The sequence below is a fragment of the Hippocampus comes genome, unplaced genomic scaffold, assembly GCF_001891065.2.
Source record: "Hippocampus comes isolate QL1 unplaced genomic scaffold, H_comes_QL1_v1.1 scaffold327, whole genome shotgun sequence".
Classification (NCBI taxonomy): Eukaryota; Metazoa; Chordata; class Actinopteri; order Syngnathiformes; family Syngnathidae; genus Hippocampus; species Hippocampus comes.
The window spans coordinates 437,266-455,343 of record NW_017806221.1 but is presented as its reverse complement, the minus strand read 5'-3'; the positions used below and the strand labels follow the sequence as shown (position 1 = coordinate 455,343).

The 18,078-nt window shown below is 41.6% G+C and overlaps 2 protein-coding genes across 5 annotated transcripts in view; both read right to left on the bottom strand.

The window, feature by feature from the left end:
• Positions 1-3,692, bottom strand: part of fbxl4 (F-box and leucine-rich repeat protein 4) — a 16,187-nt gene extending 12,495 nt beyond the window's left edge. Inside the window, exons 1-3 of one of the 4 annotated variants that reach the window (XM_019856302.1) lie at positions 3,334-3,665; positions 3,166-3,229; positions 1,737-2,370 (exon numbers count right to left, since the gene is read on the bottom strand). In XM_019856302.1, the coding sequence (XP_019711861.1) occupies positions 1,737-2,233 (497 nt within the window). In that variant the 5' untranslated portion in view covers positions 2,234-2,370; positions 3,166-3,229; positions 3,334-3,665. Of the gene's footprint in view, positions 1-1,736; positions 2,371-3,165; positions 3,230-3,333 lie in introns of all 4 variants that reach the window. The other 3 variants (XM_019856301.1, XM_019856303.1, XM_019856300.1) reach the window with 3 other exon arrangements.
• Positions 3,693-3,724: 32 nt separating this feature from the next.
• On the bottom strand, positions 3,725-7,105 carry LOC109507105 (uncharacterized). Its single transcript, XM_019856304.1, has 6 exons — positions 6,306-7,105; positions 6,163-6,234; positions 5,957-6,075; positions 5,803-5,851; positions 5,296-5,390; positions 3,725-5,178 (listed from the first exon to the last, which is right to left on the bottom strand). Exons 1-6 carry the CDS (start codon positions 6,348-6,350, stop codon positions 4,488-4,490), a joined length of 1,071 nt encoding a protein of 356 aa, XP_019711863.1. The 5' UTR covers positions 6,351-7,105; the 3' UTR covers positions 3,725-4,487.
• Between the last annotated feature and the right edge of the window lie 10,973 nt (positions 7,106-18,078).

Here is an 18,078-nt window from a genome sequence, read left to right as displayed (position 1 = left end):
CCCCACGTTCTAGTTGAGATGGTATAACCCAAGAGGCAAAATGACGCTTGCTACTGTTGTTGCGAGTTGCCATTCGTTCTACTAAACCATTAGTCAAACGCCATCATGCCTTCTGTCGTTATTACACAAACAAAAATCTCTTTACTGTTACTAGTGTTAGTGCCTCAATATGGCTACGCTCGTGAAAGCAATACAACGAACTCAAACGCGTCTTCGTTCAATGTTGTCAACAAATATCCGGATTATGCAAATTTTCCTCAATTCTCCGGAGAAATTTTCATAAAAATTTGAAAAACCCGGAATTCCGGGAAAATCCGGAGGACTTTCATCTCTGTATGAAGGAGTTTATGAATGCGCTATTGGCATAATTGCGATATTTAGCATGGACCTAAAGAAATTACATTTTTATTTTCGAATGAATGAAGTGCATGTTTTCATGCGGCAAAATAAGCAGGCTTTATTCTTATGGAATTAATTGTAATGACTTAGAATTATTTATTCATTCATCCATTTTCTAATCCAATTATCCTCACAAGGGTCGCGGGCATCCTGGAGCCTATCCCAGCTGTCTTCGGGCAGCCGGCGGTGTACACCCTGAACTAGTTGCAGGCCAATCGCAGGGCACACATAGACAGACAACCAAACCTTCACGCTCACAATCACACCTAGGGACAATTTAGAGTGTTCGATCAGCCTGCCATGCATGTTTTTGGAAAGTGACAGGAAACCGGAGCACCCGGAGAAAACGCACGCAGGCACAGGGAGAACATAGAAACTCGACACCCTGCACCTTCTGCACTGTGAGACGGACATGCTACTTAATCGACCACCGTCCCGCCTTATTTATTTATACAGTCAAACCTTGGTTTTCAAACGTCTCGGTTCTCGACCAATTCGGTTTTCGACCAAAAATTTCTAATTTTTTATGCCTCGGATGACGAACAAATTTCGGTTCTCGAACAAACTGAGCGCACTTGAATGCACCACTTGACTCCTCTCGCCTTCCTTACACGAGGAAGTGACGCTTCCTCGTGTCGCTTTCCATTGTGAGCAGACGTGTTCAACAAACTTTTTTTTTTAAAAAAGAGCGTGGTTTCGGTTTTCGAACAATTTCGGTTTTCGAACAGCCTTCTGGAACGGATTATGGACGAAAACCGAGGTTTGACTGTATATAAATATATTTCATTTTGTGTTAATAACGCTCCTAGATACTGTTTACTTATTGGAAGGTGATGGAAATTAAAGGTTGCATGTGATTGGTCAATGTCATCAGAAAAACAAACATACAATTCCATATAAAAGTATTAATTTATCAAAGCTTTTTGTGATACACATATAGTACATGCCATTGTCGCAATTTTTAGCAATATATTATGCAGCCCTACAGGGTACAGCGTCACTTTACAATTAAGTTATACCTGTAGATGAATGAGATGAGAACTAGAGTAATTGTTTCAGAAGCATTCGAGGAAGCTTTGCTTTAGCGTTAGGGTGTAAGGCATCGCAAGTCGGACTCATTAAATTACACTAAACGTGCATTTTTATCAGATATGGGAGATTTTACGCATTTGCATTAATTTCATTACTATGAGGCTGTAACCTTAATTCTAAGAATTCTTGTACACAAAGCATGCGTAAGCATGTCGATATGTAATACAGGCAACATACTGTATACATCCAGTTACAAATTGACATTGTGTCTGCTCATAATTTTCAAAACCAGATGGTTGCCTCACCTGACATCCGTGGGAGGATTTTGGGAAAAGGGGTTATGCGAGCAGGCCAGAATCTGGACAATAGCCCCAGGGTAATAAGTCTCAAGCACCTCCACAGCTGTAGGATAAACAGGCTCTTCAAATCCCAGCTCAATATAATCCTGGCTGTAGAAACTTTTAGGTGTGCGTCGGAAACGTGGTGAAGCGCTGGCACATTGTTCCCACCAAGTTCCATAAGTTCTGAACACCGCAGTCTGTGTAAAGTCTCCAGAGCTGGGGTAGACATTAGGTACACCAGCCAGGTTCCACATCGTGTAGGACATACTATTCTCGCTGCCATAATGAGAGCTGAAGTCCAAAACCTCTTTGGTGTACTGCTCCACCTCCACACTGACGGGCAATATCGCCCGTTGGCCAGACTCCACTGCTCGCCGACTGGTCAGTGCCTCACCACGAGTCCCACTCCTGGAGCGTCGCCGCAGACAGATATAGTAAAACATGCTCAACAGAGTTAACATAGGGAACTCTAGGCTGTTGGAGGCAGTGGGGAAGAATGGAGACTAGATGAAGGAAGAGCCTGCACCTACTAGAAGCACAATTGCTCTAGGGTGATTTGTACAAAAGTGCAGGTTAGAGGCCTGGCCGCATGCATGACCTGTAGGTTAGAGACAAACATTCATGAGTGAGAAATACCAACACAGAATATTTCCTGACTGAATCAATGAATACACATGTCTAAAATGGTATCTTTTATTTTACCTATTCATGTATCGACTAGAAAAGGACTCTGTCTCTATGAATAAATGCTCATCTGCTCTTTTCTATTGTTCCAAGTGTAGGAATAGCAATGCGTATGAGACTTTCAGCTCGTGTTTAATATTGCATTAATTACTGTAATGGCTTTTGGTTGTAGCTTAGATGGGGAAAACACAAGTATACATTTGGTGACACTGAGTTCAATCAATAGCTGCCCCATAGAGTAAAACTATATACTGTATTGTTAAATACGGTTAATACAACCTGAGCTGAACTAAAATAACCTAAAACAAGATTCTGGTGGTCATATATTTGCAAAAATGCTTGCTTGTTTCAGTGGAAGGTTGTTAGATAACAAACTGAGACGAACGGGCAATGCAAATGCACTAATGATAGTTTTGCTAGTGATATATACTACAACATTGCAGTTTGCTGTTCGATTTGGCATGCAAAGTCACCACAAGGCATCGTCATCCATCGCAGTTTTATCGACATGGTCTATGTGTAACAAACTAAAATGTAAAATAGTTATCATGTAAAAGTTATAAAAGTGTTTCGGTACAAACTGATGTTTGCCAGTGAAGTTACAAGCATTAGGAATGATTGCGTTAGCGTTTACGTGACAAGTCTTGTTAAAACAGCTGATGTTAGTTTTAGGGTTAGCTAGCTAGCCTACAGAGTCTGGTTAGCTCACCTTTCAAAACATGGGCAGTTAGCCAACAACCAGACAGAGAAGAAAACACATGGGAAAAGTACTGCTGAATGTAGATGGATGCATACATTCATTTAGGTGGGTACAGTAATTCTATTTCCATTCTCAAAATACATCAACAGCTTGCAGGACCCACAATCGGGACGTTACCTTATGATGCCTTCCATCACGGAGGAGTTGCACACACACCAAGCGCCAATTAAAACGGCAACATATACAGTACGACGGAAAACGATACCGGGATGTGTAAAATTCACTGATACTAGATCATTTGCATATTTGATACGCAGATTCACTCATAAACCATATCGTATCAGGAAAGTACTTGTTCTGCACTACACAAGGGTATCGATTCAAAACATGTTGTAATACGTCAGCATACGTGTAACATTAGATTAACATGCTGTATAATCAGTAAAAAGTAAAGTATCACCCAAAACGGCAGGAAGCTACATAGTATCGATGACAGTACAGTAACGAGTTCGACAAAACATAAGATCAACATCCGGTCGGTGAAAGAAAAGCATTCTGGGAGTGGGAGTTCTTTTCTTTCGTTTATTACTTTGCAGACATTAAAATCAATATTTAAAAAAAGATACAATGATGTGAATCTGGCTTGATATTAATACTGCTATTTTTGATGTCTTCAAGCAAGTGAATTTAACATCAAGTAGATTTGAATTAGTAAAGGGAAGAAAGGATTATCAGCACCAAGCCTTAGTACTGTTACAATAGCAATTGAAAATAGCACATACTGTAGTTTTGAAAAAAATCCAAATATTCACACTGTGCACAATGAGTATTATATATTACACTCTACATTGCATAACATGTATGCATTAGGAAAGGCATATGGTGTAATATCAGTTCTACATAAATGATGCAAATGGCTTTCTCTGGCAACCTGCAGGGGTAGAGCCAAAAGTCAACTACTGTACTGCTACAGTGCTAGACTAAAATGCCCCACTCACAGTACTGTCATCTAAGAAGCGATTTTCACTGTTGTTTTCCCTCCATCATTGTACTTTGAGTAAGGTGAAAGATGAAGGGGGCTTGAAATCAACCTGGGAATTTGCTTCAAAGGTAGACAGAAGTCCACCAATTGTAACTGGAGTGTGAGTATTTTAAAATGGCGTACCCAGGATCACTGTCAACGCCCCTTTGTATTCAAGTAAACGTTGCGTTAAAGTCACCATGCATTTATTTTAAACAGGCAAGCTGCAACTACTGTGTGACACGGCAATAACCCACTTCGAGGATTTGTGTCCCAAAGGCAAAGTGTGCATTGTGTAAATGTCAGAAGTCTATGATCTTAATCTGTGCTCTCTGACAAAGAGCATTTTCACATAATTTGAGACGTTACTGAGGACGCTCTGCATCGCTGTAGTCACTTCCTGACTAATGTTGTCTCTCTCTTTGCTTGAAGGAAGTAACTGAGCTGATGCTAAAGCAACAGTTTCTTCGCTGGCAATTGAGTCTTTTTCCTCGGTTGGCTCCTGAATCAGGTTGTCATCATCTGGCACAGAAGCCGTCTCCAAAGACAGGTCCGCAGATGGTGAAGACGGAAAGGATGCAAAAAGAACAAAGAGTGTACCAATTTCCTCAACCGTGACATCTGTGATGGTCTTTAAGAACCTTGGTTGAAAGCTGTGAATGCTCTCCACCAGGTCGTGTGCAGTGAAAGCCTGTCTCACTTTTTCATGGATAGACAGGACTAAATTGTCTCTTATGGAGTAAGAGAATTGGAGTTGGACACAGGACAGTTTCTGGGAGATGCGGTCCAACACAGCCTGTGTCACTCCGACAGCCATTTTGCTGAGGTACTTGGATGGCATGGCAAAGGGGGTGGTTGGTGGAGGCAACCAAAAGATCTGCAGAACTTTTGGAAGAACCTTTATCACCATCGCACGTGGGTTGAGTAGATCAGCATAGGTTGCCTTCTGCTGCTCCAAGCTCCCAGCAAACTGCCGAGCTTTGCGGAGGATCATAGTGTGTCTGGAGTTTATGAATAATGAAAGCATATATTGATGCACGTGTTTGATAAATATTGCATGCAGACATAATTAATATCATACTTTAGCTGATAATAAATGTGCATCAAGGCTGACTCACTTTAAGTGGGAAGGGATCATCTCAGGAGAGTCAAGGAGCCTTCTGGCTTCAAATTCAATGTCTCTCATCTTCATGCTGGTGTTCACCTCAAAAACCTATCACAACAAGATGCAATGAGCAGCGCTGACATCATGTATAGGATTTATGCAAGTTTGGATCACCAGTATTATTAAATAAAGCCATAAACAAATAGAACAAACTCCCCACTGTACTGAAGGACATCAGAAATTATAGAACCTTCTCCACAGAAACCTGACCTTCAGAAGACAAAAATTGTCCGCCTCAACTTCTTCTAACTAGATGTAAGTGACACAATTCATGTAGGTATGAATCCATGATGCTCTTTTAGCTTCATTTTTTTTAGTTTATTTGACCGGTACTGCAAATGAACATTTGCTACAAATCTTGGAGAAGCATCTCTAATCTCAAATTGAATGTTTTCTGACAAATAAACTAAACTATGTGCGGCAAACAAGTGAATGCAAACTGTTGGGAGTCTTCTCTTACCAGCTTGGATTCGGCCTCAAAGCAGTCTTCCACTTCATACTCCCAAAGCCTGCAAATAAACGACAACAAAATACCGGCATCATGCCTTTTCACTCTTCTTCAAGAGAATCATCTTAGAATGAGGAGTGCCAAGTTGCTGGAAGTTTATACTAACTTTACTCGAATTGATTTTTTTGTCTCCTCCACTAGCAGGTCAGCCATTGCATCAGCAGTCACCTCAGATGGGATCAGGTTCTTCTGCTGGAGTACAAAGAGTTCTGCCAATAGTCCGATCTATGAGAGAAAACAAGACCTTATATCTTTCTGATCATTTTTCTTGTTTTTGTAATTTAGTGCAAACTGCTATCTCGCGGGTCTTGCCTGTAGTTTATAAGAGATAGCATTCCAGCAGGTCTCCATTGATTGTTTATATGAGGGAGTGTCAAAAAACTCCTAGAACGGAAAAAAGACATAACTTATTTTAGCACTTAAATAGTTTCAAATATACATCCGAACACACATACCATGAGGGGCCTGTAGATGCCGATGCTACCCTCAATAAAATCCATGTTGGCGTTGTGTCTCAATCGAGGACAGACTAACGTTCTGTTTACTTAACGTGCGCCAAGAAATTTAAATTCCACATGGCAGAGATACTTATAATCGCGTCACAGATTACGTTGTTCTTTGGATGTTGCTAAGCAACCCATTCTGCTGCAGTTTGACAGTTAAACTAAGGCGGAGTTCCTTATCAATTTGAATGTTGATTCAATCACTCTGGCCGGTTCGGGCTTCCGCCGTCGTGCGGCGTCCCGACTGTCCTCGTGACTGTCTGATGAGGAGGAAATTAACGACCATACTTTGAAACAGAATGGCTACAGGTATTTTTGATCAGCTCGCCAAATATTTTCTCTTATGGTTGATAATCAGCAGCAAGGAGTACACTTTTTTGTCGTTAAGTATCGTGAAAAAGTTCGTTGCCTTGGATTAGCAGGCTAGCTTGAACTCAAGTAACAACGTCCACAGAACTGCCAGTTGAAGCAACAACCTTTTACAAAATAGCAATTACAAAACAAAACAAACAGTCCTCCCCGAACATGTCCATTTGTACCCAGACGCGTTCTTGTTACCCTTTTTGAATCGTTGGGGGGTTGGGTGGAAACACAGCAGTCACGAAACGTTACTGCGCTTTGTGTGGTTTCACTTCTCAAAATATCGAAATTTACAGTGCAATTCTGCTTTATTCATAATGACCAATATACTACGAACCAACTTTGTGAGAATAAGCGCATGAGATAATCGATGGATGGATAGCAATGTTGGACTTCTGTTTATTTGATATTACTCATTAAAGTATCTTGTTTGTCTTTTCGGTCTCTTTAAAATATTGTTTCAGTGCTCATCACCTCCCTGCATCCCAGCATATGGGTCTCCAACACTAAACACATGATATCTGAGGGAAAATTTGGATACCTGTGACTTCCCTGCCATTTTCACATGAATGTGGTATTCTTAATTCTTTTATCTGTGGCCGGACTTGACCGAACACAAAATAATTTTTATGTGGGGGGGCTATTCCCGACTGAACATAAAAAATGCCCAGCGTTAATAAGATAAAAGACTGAGATATGTCACTTGGAAGTGTGGATATGTCCCTTCGAAGAGATCAAAGAAAAGTACCTTACAGATCAAAGAAAAGTATACAACAATAGACAACAGCAGGGCTTGTCGACACTTTATTTTCATATTATATATTTCATGTCCATCACCAACTCTTTTATTTTGAAAAATAACATGGTTTTGACAGACATGCATCAGAACACAACTGCCAGCAGCATTTAAACAGCTTCTCACATTAAAAAAAAAAAAAAAACTGGTGTTTTCACAACAAAATCCAAACTCAAAAATTTTGTGGTTGCTTTGTTCTGCATCCTTCATTTCCTTTTGAGGAGATCAGTGTCAAGATATACATTTTTGTGTAAGGGGTTATGTTCGTCCTCAGTTTTTTTAAAAGGTTCTCTGAAAAGCACTTATAACATAGAAATGTGAGATTTTCAAAGGCTGTTTTCGAAGAACACACATTCATTATTGTTTATTGACTCCTGCAAAAGTGGGTGGCGACAATTGAAAAAATGTCGGTCCAGTGAGCTGACAACTACTGTTACACACGCATATTGTTGGGACGATTCAGCTGCTCATTGCTTGCGCACACACAGAGTTGCACACCTACCTACACATTCAAAATCACCTGATAAATAATGGGAACCTCAGCTTGTCTGCTTTTGCTTTGATTTGAGATACAGAGCGGCTTGTTTAGTTTAGTCTTTGGCGTAAACTAGTCCTTTTATGTTAAAACCACATGACCAACTTTTGGTCTTCCACTGTGGAGGTGAAATAATAAATACCATGTCAAAATAAGTTATGACTTTTTTTTTTTTGTCATGCATCAATGACCTAACATAGCCACTCCACGTTTGAAATCCATCCATTTTCTGATCCGCTTTATCCTCACAAGGGTCGCGGGGGGGTGCTGGAGCCTATCCCAGCCATCTTCGGGCAGTAGGCGGGGGACACCCTGAACCGGTTGCCAGCCAATCGCAGGGCACACAGAGACGAACAACCATCCGCGCTCACACTCACACCGAGGGACAATTTTGAGTTTTCAATCAGCCTGACATGCATGTTTTTAAAATGTGGGAGGAAACCGGAGTACCCAGAGAAAACCCACGCAAGCCCGGGGAGAACATGCAAACTCCACACAGGGAGGCTGGAATTGAACCCGGTACTTCTGCACTGTGCGGTCAGTACTCTAACCACTGGCCCACCAAGCTGCCGAATTTCAAATCAATACATGTTTTTCTTGTGATCTGCATGGTTCTTTCACAGCAAATCTTAATAGTAACGTCAAACATTTTCAAGTGGACTTCGGCTGGTTCTTTCATCTTTAATGCTCGCCATACTAACATCAACTGCCAGAAGACTGCAGTTTCTCAGCTAGACAATTCATTAATGCCAAAAAACTCAAAACACAGGCCTGTGGAGTCTTTCAACCGTAAAGGTGTAGAAGAAGGTCTGCCTGTCCAAAATGATTCCTGTCCTTATCCTGTTTTAACCGCGCCCACGTGGAATAACCTATTAATGTCTTAGAATTTCCCTATGTGTGACTCCACAGTCTTAAGAGCGTTTATGCCAAAGGGTGCCAATAGATAGGAAGGCCAGAGCAAGAATAAAAGGATACTGCGCAGAACCCTCAAGCTTCCTGGCCTCTGGTAGAGGACCCGAGCTGAATGAGGGAAGGACACCACCCGAGGGGTGAGACGAGGATTTTTTTTTTTTATATATATATATAATTTGCCAAAAAGGGCTAAATGTAACACTGTGTTTGTTTTTGCATGTTTTGAACTAACATCCAATGCGTGATATGTACGAATTGGAAAGTGTTTCCTATTGCCATCTTTGGCAGTAAGAAAATGAAAGGATGTGAAATTGGAACTCGTGGGCATATATGGTGATTGACAGGCGGGGCTTCTGTCAGCTTCTCAATGCAGGCATCAGCGAGCAGCAGCAGTAGTTCCACGACTGTCAACACTCTGTTCTGGTCCACTGTGCCACACACTTATGCACATGGTCGAGCACACTCTAATGCAAATGGGGGTGGACATACGCATGGAGCCATTGCACGCTCACATTCAGACACATGTGCTTTCTTTTCCTTTTTCTTTCGATGTCACTCACACAGCTATGTATCAAAGTGTTGATGTCCCCCCGCTGTGTCCCAGCAGTCAAAAGTCAGTCCAATAAACTGCTCTAATTCATTTTATGGTGCATGGAGATTAGATGCCGGTGACCGCCAGTACACCTACAGAAGGTGCATGTGCTTCAGGCCTACTTTTACTACTTCTCCTACTACTACTACTCCTACTCCTATTCTTTATTCTCCAAGATGCCTCTCATAGATCAGCCCTGGCACTAATCTAGATTACAGGAGAAAACGCAGGATTATATCGTAAAATCTGTGGTGTGCTGTGTTGGTCATCTTGAGTATGTCACACGCTATAAGAGCAGAAAGCATACCGGTACATTGCCTATTTTTTTCCTCATCATTTGTTGGTCTTTCGCACAATTAAAAAAAGAAAAATCACGGTGATTTTAAAACTGGTATGGGTGTACTATACTTAACAAGACAACGGGGTACACCTGACATAGAGTGGAAAGAAAGAACTTTTTGGAAGAGACACAAGGAGGACATGGCCAGACATGGGTGGGGCAACTAATCACGAGACAATGAGTGAAGAGAAAAAGGGAGCGACACCAGGAATGCAATTCAAAATCTCAGCAGAAATAGAACTATGAAAACAAAAGAGGGAAATCAAAATCATGAATCCTTACTCTGTACACCTGAATGCAAATTTAAGTGTCATTTCAAATGAAAAATAAATTTAAAAAACATGTTGGCTGTTGAAGAGTATTCAATAAACAATAGAGTAGTGATAACAGAACAAGATTGTAAATGTTGAGTGTAGTCATACAAAAGTATAACATGAAGAAATATACTCACCGGAAGAGCCTAAAATCAGCTGCTATTCGTAAAAACACACATAATTTTGTACAATTTTCTACTTTCATACCACTGTTATGATCAGAGGGTTCAAAATATTACATGTGGATACAGTAAATGTAACCTTGACAAGAATCACTGATATTTCTCATGTATTAAGTCTACAAATGCTAAAATGTGATCAACCAAACATTTTATTTCCCTTGGGTCGTAATGTGTTGTATTTTGTTTTGTTTTCCCTCTTGATGACCGACAAGCTTTCTAAAACTTACGGTAAACAAGTTCATTTTCATATTAGTTATGAATGACAAACTAGGCTTCACCGCAAATATAAATGATCAAATAGAGAGTCATGTTGACTGATTACATTCATCACCCGGGCCCGCGCACATGGCATCTGACTTGTGATAACAAATATGAACAATTGCGAACTTCTCCACCATTCCGCGGTTAATGACAGAATCTGCAAAAAATAATTAATGCTGCAAGAAAACACGGCCAGAGATAGCAGAGAGCAGCTGTCATGTGCTATTGTTTTGCCGTACGTGTCCTCCAACCGAACTTCACCAGCCAACAGATTAATTGGTTTCACAGAATCGGGTGTGTGGAGGAGCCATGACCTTGATCTTTCTCCCGGATAAATGATTTTTTTTTTTTTGTTGTTTTGTTTTTTTTTACCAACCGGCTATACATGCAAATATAGGGAAGTAAACAGATACAGATTGTCTCATTTTCTTGTGTGTTTAGTGGCTGATTAGCTGCCTAATTAAATAGAATGCTCCTAAGTTCAGAAGCAAACAGAGGAGACATTGACCCTGTGACTTCTAAGGCACCCCGGGGATCATCTGAACAAAGAGAATAAACGCACACGGTCGGATATAGAGAACATACATTTACTGTAGAGACTTTCCACAAACAAGGGTCATTAGACCTAAAGCAGAAAGCTATGTCCTGATTTCACTTTGCACCTTCCATGATGAATAAAAGTTAAATGGACATGAAGTTGAGCACACATATGATCATAACCGTGACTTTTGTTCAGATTTGACGCACCGTGCCCTTAAGTGGATTGCACAACAGTTCTGAGGTTGTAGGTTCGAATCTGGGTGCCGGCTTTCCTGTGCAGAGTTAGCATGTTCTCCACGAGCTTGCATGTATTTTCTTTGGCTTTCTTTCCAAATCCACAAAACATGCTTCTCAGGTTATATGAAGACTGCGTGTCCTTGGGTGTGAATGTGAGTGTAAATGCTTGTTTGTCAATACATGCCTTGCCGTACATGACGACCTGTTCGGGGAGTAACTCACCTCTAGCCCAAAGTCTGCTTGGATAGGCTCCAGCCCCGTTGCGACCCCACAAGAGTACTTTACTTAAAAAGCTATGTATTACATTCACATATACATATATGCACTGTAATATGGTCACACACCGCGTGAACCCATCAGCGCTGCATCGCTCAGGTGGTAGCGTGGTAGCTCCCAACCTGAAAGTTGTGGGTTCCATCTTGAGCGCTTGTGCCCATGTCATAGTGTCCTGAAGCAATATATTGGTCGCCCAATTTCTTTTGATGTTGTGTCATCAATAGCTGAATGAGAAGACTGTTTGGGAACTTGAAATACTTTCAAGGTTGAAATGCAATATATGAGTATCAGCCCATTCACCGTTTTACCCATGTTATTTAATTTTGAGGAAATTAAAGTGGCTGCAAATTGTTACCCTACATATGTTGGGTAGATTCTGTGGAGGGGTTCAATCTTTGTGCTAAAAATAGAAACATATCCCACCATAGGCGAAGGCCTTTTTATTGTCTACGCTTATAAAGGGGAAGTCAACCCCAAAAATGTCCTGACAGTAATATGTTTTATGCACCTCCACTCGTCTAAACTTTACATTTTGTTTCATATTGGAAAATCCACCCCTTTTTTGAGCCATCTCAGGGGGCGGCCATTTTGCCACTTTTTGGCAATTAAAAATGAGATCACAGTTGCTCAGGGCTCAGGTAACAACCAATCACGGCTCAGCTGTTTTCTGAAGCATACTAGTATGTAGAGGACTTTGACAATCTGATGAAGAAGTACACGCAGACTTTAGACAGGCATGTCAGTGTATATTGCGTTTGATTGAAGATTTGGAAACAGAAACACGCGAAAGTAAGTACTGCCCAGCGTGACCAATATTGATCTTTTATTTTATAATATGGGCAGCATGCTGCACAATTGGTTAGCACTTTGGCCTCGCAGAGGTCCACGGTTCGATCCCGGCTCCAGCCTTCCTGTGTGGAGTTTGCATGTTCCCCCGTGAATGCGTGGGTTTTCTCCGGGTACTCCGGTATCCTCCCACATACCAAAAACATGCACGGCAGGTTAATGGAACACTCTAAATTGTACCAAGGTGTGAGTGTGAGCACAAATGGTTGTTCGTCTATGTATGCTCTGTGATTGGCTGTCAACCAGTTCAGGGCAGCTCGGATGGGCTTCAGCACGCCCGCGACCCTTGTAAGGATAAGCGGATTACAAAATGGATGGATGATGGATGGACATGTAGAACAAAGTTCCAGTCAGTGATTGTACACTTGCTATGTTTTCAAAGATGAAAATATTCAATTAGATGATGAGTGCATATATGCAGCAGACAGTGGCAAGTTGCCTTATTTCCAGCCATTTCAAATCGAGATAAAGTGAAAGCTGATCTAAACGGTGCATCCAATGCGGCTGCCTGTGACAGGAATGTGATGACTTGCATAGTGCAGTGACAACAAAGACAGTGTTTGAATAATGCTGCTCATCAGTTGGGGTTTCCTTTTGTGGGTGCTTAATTGTCTCTGGTCACTCTGCACTGCTGCAATGGACAAACATTGTCAACGTCAAGGTTGTCATCCATCACTAAACTTAACACAAAGTATTTCAACATTTTTTTTTTTACATATTTCTATTTTCTGTGAATGTGAGTGTAAAAGTTTTGGCTCTACATGTGCTCAGCGACTGACTTCGACCAGTTCAGGGTGTAGCCCCCCTTTTGCCCGAAGTCAGCTGTAATAGACTCCAGCACCCCGCGTCCCTGAAAAGGATAAGTGGTGTGGATGGATGTTTCCTTATCTAGTGTATCATGAGATCTTACTGCGTCTTGCTTTACAACTTCCGCGGAGATAAAAGTAATGCCAATTCTCCGGTGGTGTACTGTACACTGTGCCAAATAAAAAAACGATGGGAGAAAGACACAAAAATCAAAAGGAACTCTGAGTTCCAGAAATTTAGAAAAGAACAAGCCGGGTCTCTCTCCAAAGCTTACAGCAGAAACAAAATACAGTACTTCTCTTTTGTTTCACATCCAACAGAATGTTTCACGTGAGTTCCAACTAAATCTTGGAAAGTCATATAATTTCAATGTCATTGTTTTGTTTTTGTTTTATTTTGAGGGAATAATTTGGAAGATATACCGTCCACATGGATATGTTCTCCTTTGGAGTTACAGGAGAAAATGAAACTAATCTCATGCCAGTTAGTAAATGACATGAGCCTTATCAGGAAGGGGCGAAAAGTGATGACGATTTGAAGAGCCCTTCATTGACAGGGAGCATAGAAATGAGTGCAGCATTCAAGTGGTGGGCCCCGAGTGATATTTTTTTCATTTGGATCCAAATGCCCGAGCGGCCACAATGGCACGGGGACTTACAAAATTGAAAGCGATCCAATCTAACAGCGGCATGAAAAATATGTTTTCTAGTTTGCAGCGGTGTAAAGCTGCACTTAGAGCTCTCTATAAAATATTACCAAGAGTATGAGACAGTGCGGTTCCACTCCAGTGCAAGCTGTGAACCAAAATAACAAGCAAACTGGTCGTGTGCTCATCTCCCAGTGTCTGTCAAAGTAAGCATTCAGTTTTGTGCTGCATCTCATTAGATTCTACAATAATGTGAAAACTATTTTATTGGATTGAAGTGGAAAATAAAGGGGGGCACAAAAAGTGCACATTGTGTTGCTGTGATTGACAATGGAAAGCAACTTTGTTTTGATTTTTTTTTAAAAGCATGAAGTAAAACAATAATAATAATAACTAAATCCCGTTTCTCCATATGTAGGAGGACATTCATCGACTGCCAAAGAAAGCTCGGGCCAATAAGTGTGTGTAACATAATCAAAAAGAAAATGAGTTCATCGCTGTCATCTTCTTGATGAAGAGGCAATCAAAATCAAAGTGTGGAAGACTGTGTTTAGGAATTCAAACGGGCAATGCTTCAAAATGACAAACCCACCTGTGCAGTGCATGTTGATTGATTCCATCCATGAAAACCTAATAGATTTAGCCCTCTGCGAATTTGGCTCTCATTAACCTCGCAGGGTTTTCGTCTGAGGATGCATTGGAACCATTTTATCCAGCACTCAAAGGCAATTCACTAGGTGATAAATCCTTTGGCTTATCTGGCTGCAGGTGACAGCGCAGCAGTACACCGGACAGGCGAGGCCGCAAACACACACACACACACACACACACACACACACACACACACTGCCTGCACACATCCCACACATTTTTACAGGGTCGCCATTGTGACTGATGCCTGGGAAAAAAAACAAAAAAACATTTGGTCCGAACGCACTGTACTGACCCAAGTGATCAACCGCAAACGAAAAATCTTCCTTGTAGCCTTCTACAGAGAAAAGAAAGATGAAGACAAAGGAGGAGAAGAAATCTGAATTCAATTATACAGTGGAAACACAGTCCTTGCCCTCCGGGAGTGATCTCAGCACCATTTAAAAGTCTGATTACTCACAAAACCAATAACATTTTGACTCTTTGGTAATGGACCAGTAGATTAGAAAATTTAGATTACATTTAACTGCCTGTAGATTCTCATTAAAACCCCACCAACTGGTTAGAAACAATAGGTAATTAAGAGTGTAATGAAGCACAGTAACGTTAGCACACGTCGGCGATATGCTATCCTTGTGGGACCCAGTCTTACTTTGCACTTATCCTGCAGCAAAGCCATAACACTGTCTCATTTGGGCACTATGACATATCTAATTAGATTAATGAATTTCGGCGGCCTCTCCTTGCGGTTGACTGTGCTCCTTGAGGTGACAGTAAATCAACAAATTATATATTAGGGAGGCCTCCACGCTGGAGACAGACTTACGCAGGTTGCTCCCTCGACAGAGAGGCAGCGTTCAGATGGGACGGGACGGAACGTGTGTCAGCTTCACTCCTGTCAAAAACAAGTAACTGCAAGCAAACGTGCTCCAGAACTCCAGATTAGATTAAGACAAGTGAGACACACAAAATTAAACATGTCTGATTATTGCTGGGAGAGCACGGAGGCAAAAAATGCCCATGGCGGTAAATATCCATCCATCCATCCATTTTCTAATCCGCTTTATCCTCACAAGGATCGCGGGCGTGCTTAAGCCTATCCCAGCTGTCTTCGGGCAGTAGGCGGGGGACACCCTGAACCGGTTGCCAACCAATAGCAGGGCACACAGAGACGAACAACCATCCATGCTCACAATCACACCTAGGGACAATTTAGAGTGTTCAATCAGCCTGCCATGCATGTTTTTGAAATGTGGGAGGAAACCGGAGTACCCGGAGAAAACCCACGCAAGCCCAGGGAGAACATGCAGACTCCACACAGGGAGGCCGGAGCTGGAATTGAACCCGGTACTTCTGCACTGTGAGGTCGACGCGCTAACTACTGGACCACCGGGCCACCCGGCGGTCAATAGCTGTATGGCTATGGATGACCACAAATTCATGGTTCCGTGTGAAGAAGCCAAACGTGAATAGAACAGCGTGTTGACAAACACATCTGGTTTGTTTCTGTGAACTGTTTGAACTGGCAAGCACTCTCATGGCAACACACATGCTGAAGATAATGCTAACAAGATGACACAAACTGGCTTGAAAAGAGTTATACAGCGAAAGTGCTCATGTTGAAGGTGCTTGCGATTATACCATTTTAAGGGAAGAATATAAAAAAGATGCACGGAACTTTGGATTTTGAACGGCCAGACCATGCATGACATCACGTGAGAGGTTGACAAATTGTATCAAGAACTCAGACCAGAACAAAAGATGCTTAACTGTCAGCACGTGTTGAATATTTTTTGTAAATGTTTTTGTGTGGGCCTATTTCAAGTAAAGATGGGCAAACGGTCCTCATAACATCATATGAAGAAGCATCAGCATATCTCAGGAAACCTATAGTTCAGTGAGCACTAATAGAATAACTACGTGAGTTTTGCTTTGCCTTTTTGTGGTCACTTATTTCAAACTAACTACTATTCTCAACAAGGGGCGACAGCACGTGAAGTAAGCAGATTCACATTCAAAGCTTAACCATACAAGTGTTATCACTTGTTTTCAAAATGAAAGCAGTTTATAGTCGTTACATATGTCTGCTTACAGTTAAACCAGCATCACTGACAAATGGCTAACACAAGCATCAATGAGAACCATTTGGGTCTATGTCAGTGTAAAAATAATCGCATATTTTAATGGAAGTGAATTTAAAGTACTTCGTTTTGACACACCACTCTTGGCAAATATTCTCTACGAGATTCTAGTTTGGAGACTGCTGTGCATGTGTACTATTGATACTTAATTGAAACCTCACGAACACGTTCTGTCATATTGTAGTCTACAAAAAGGTCAATTAAGATCTCAACTACTATGGACCTTTTAAGGCAAAAGAATGATAATGATCCACCCCCTTAGACAAATACTTGAGTACATGACTTTAACTGTTTATTTGATTAGTTTCATCCTCTGACGAACCACGTGTTTTATACTTGTTTAACACTGTCTCCTATAGGGCAAACCCCTAACTGCAGGAGCTTGAGCCTTTGAACATGAATAGCACCTACCACAGCACCGATTATTCAAAAAACAGAGAATCACACACTGTCGAAAACCTTTAAAGCACTATATTCCTCCGTTGAGTTATTTTCACATTAACTGTAAAAGTCTCGTGCGGTTTCAAACTACTGCACTGCATCCGCAGACGAGTCATCATGTTGTTCCTTCTGCATACACGCCGGTTGTGAATCACAAGGGGAATGTGCCTCGAAAACACTCATAAACACCTGCAACCTGGCAGAGTGTTTGTGCTGGTAAACACTTGAATGTTTGAGCTCGATTCAAACACAGAAGAGGAATGAGAAGAAAGAGAAAAGGCGAGCAGATGGCCCGCTGCAGATAGACTTGGTAAGTGCGCCGTAGGAGTGCTCTCTGAAGGACGAGCCCTCGTATTGTTGTGGCACCGAGGGCTGCTTCTGTCACACAGCGTAGCAGGGGTCCCCAAAGAGTTGGGTCTTATGGTGTCAGTGTCCCTCCACTGCTACCCCGACCCCGCCCGGGCCCTCATCCACCAGCACTGGCCTATTGTCACTGCTGCTTTTTAATTTCTCAAATGCAATCAAGTGTGACACAACCTGTTTACTGAGCATGTCTGCCACAAGCAAGGGGAGAAAGAGGGAGAGAAAAAAAAAAACAGACACATAAGCCAGGATCTCTGCACAAAATAATCCTCTATAATGCCGGAGAGTTTAAATAGGCTTTGCCAGCGTACCACCACCCCAAACCCCCTTCTCCACCTCCCTTGGCTCTTATGAAACAGAGGAGGGGGAGATTAAGAAAAAAAAAAGTACGGGGCACATCAAAAGAAAGCTGTTATATTTCTCCCTCAGTCTTGTTTGGGATTTATAATTATTGTTTTTTTTTTTTAGAGCCAAAAAATCGGGGG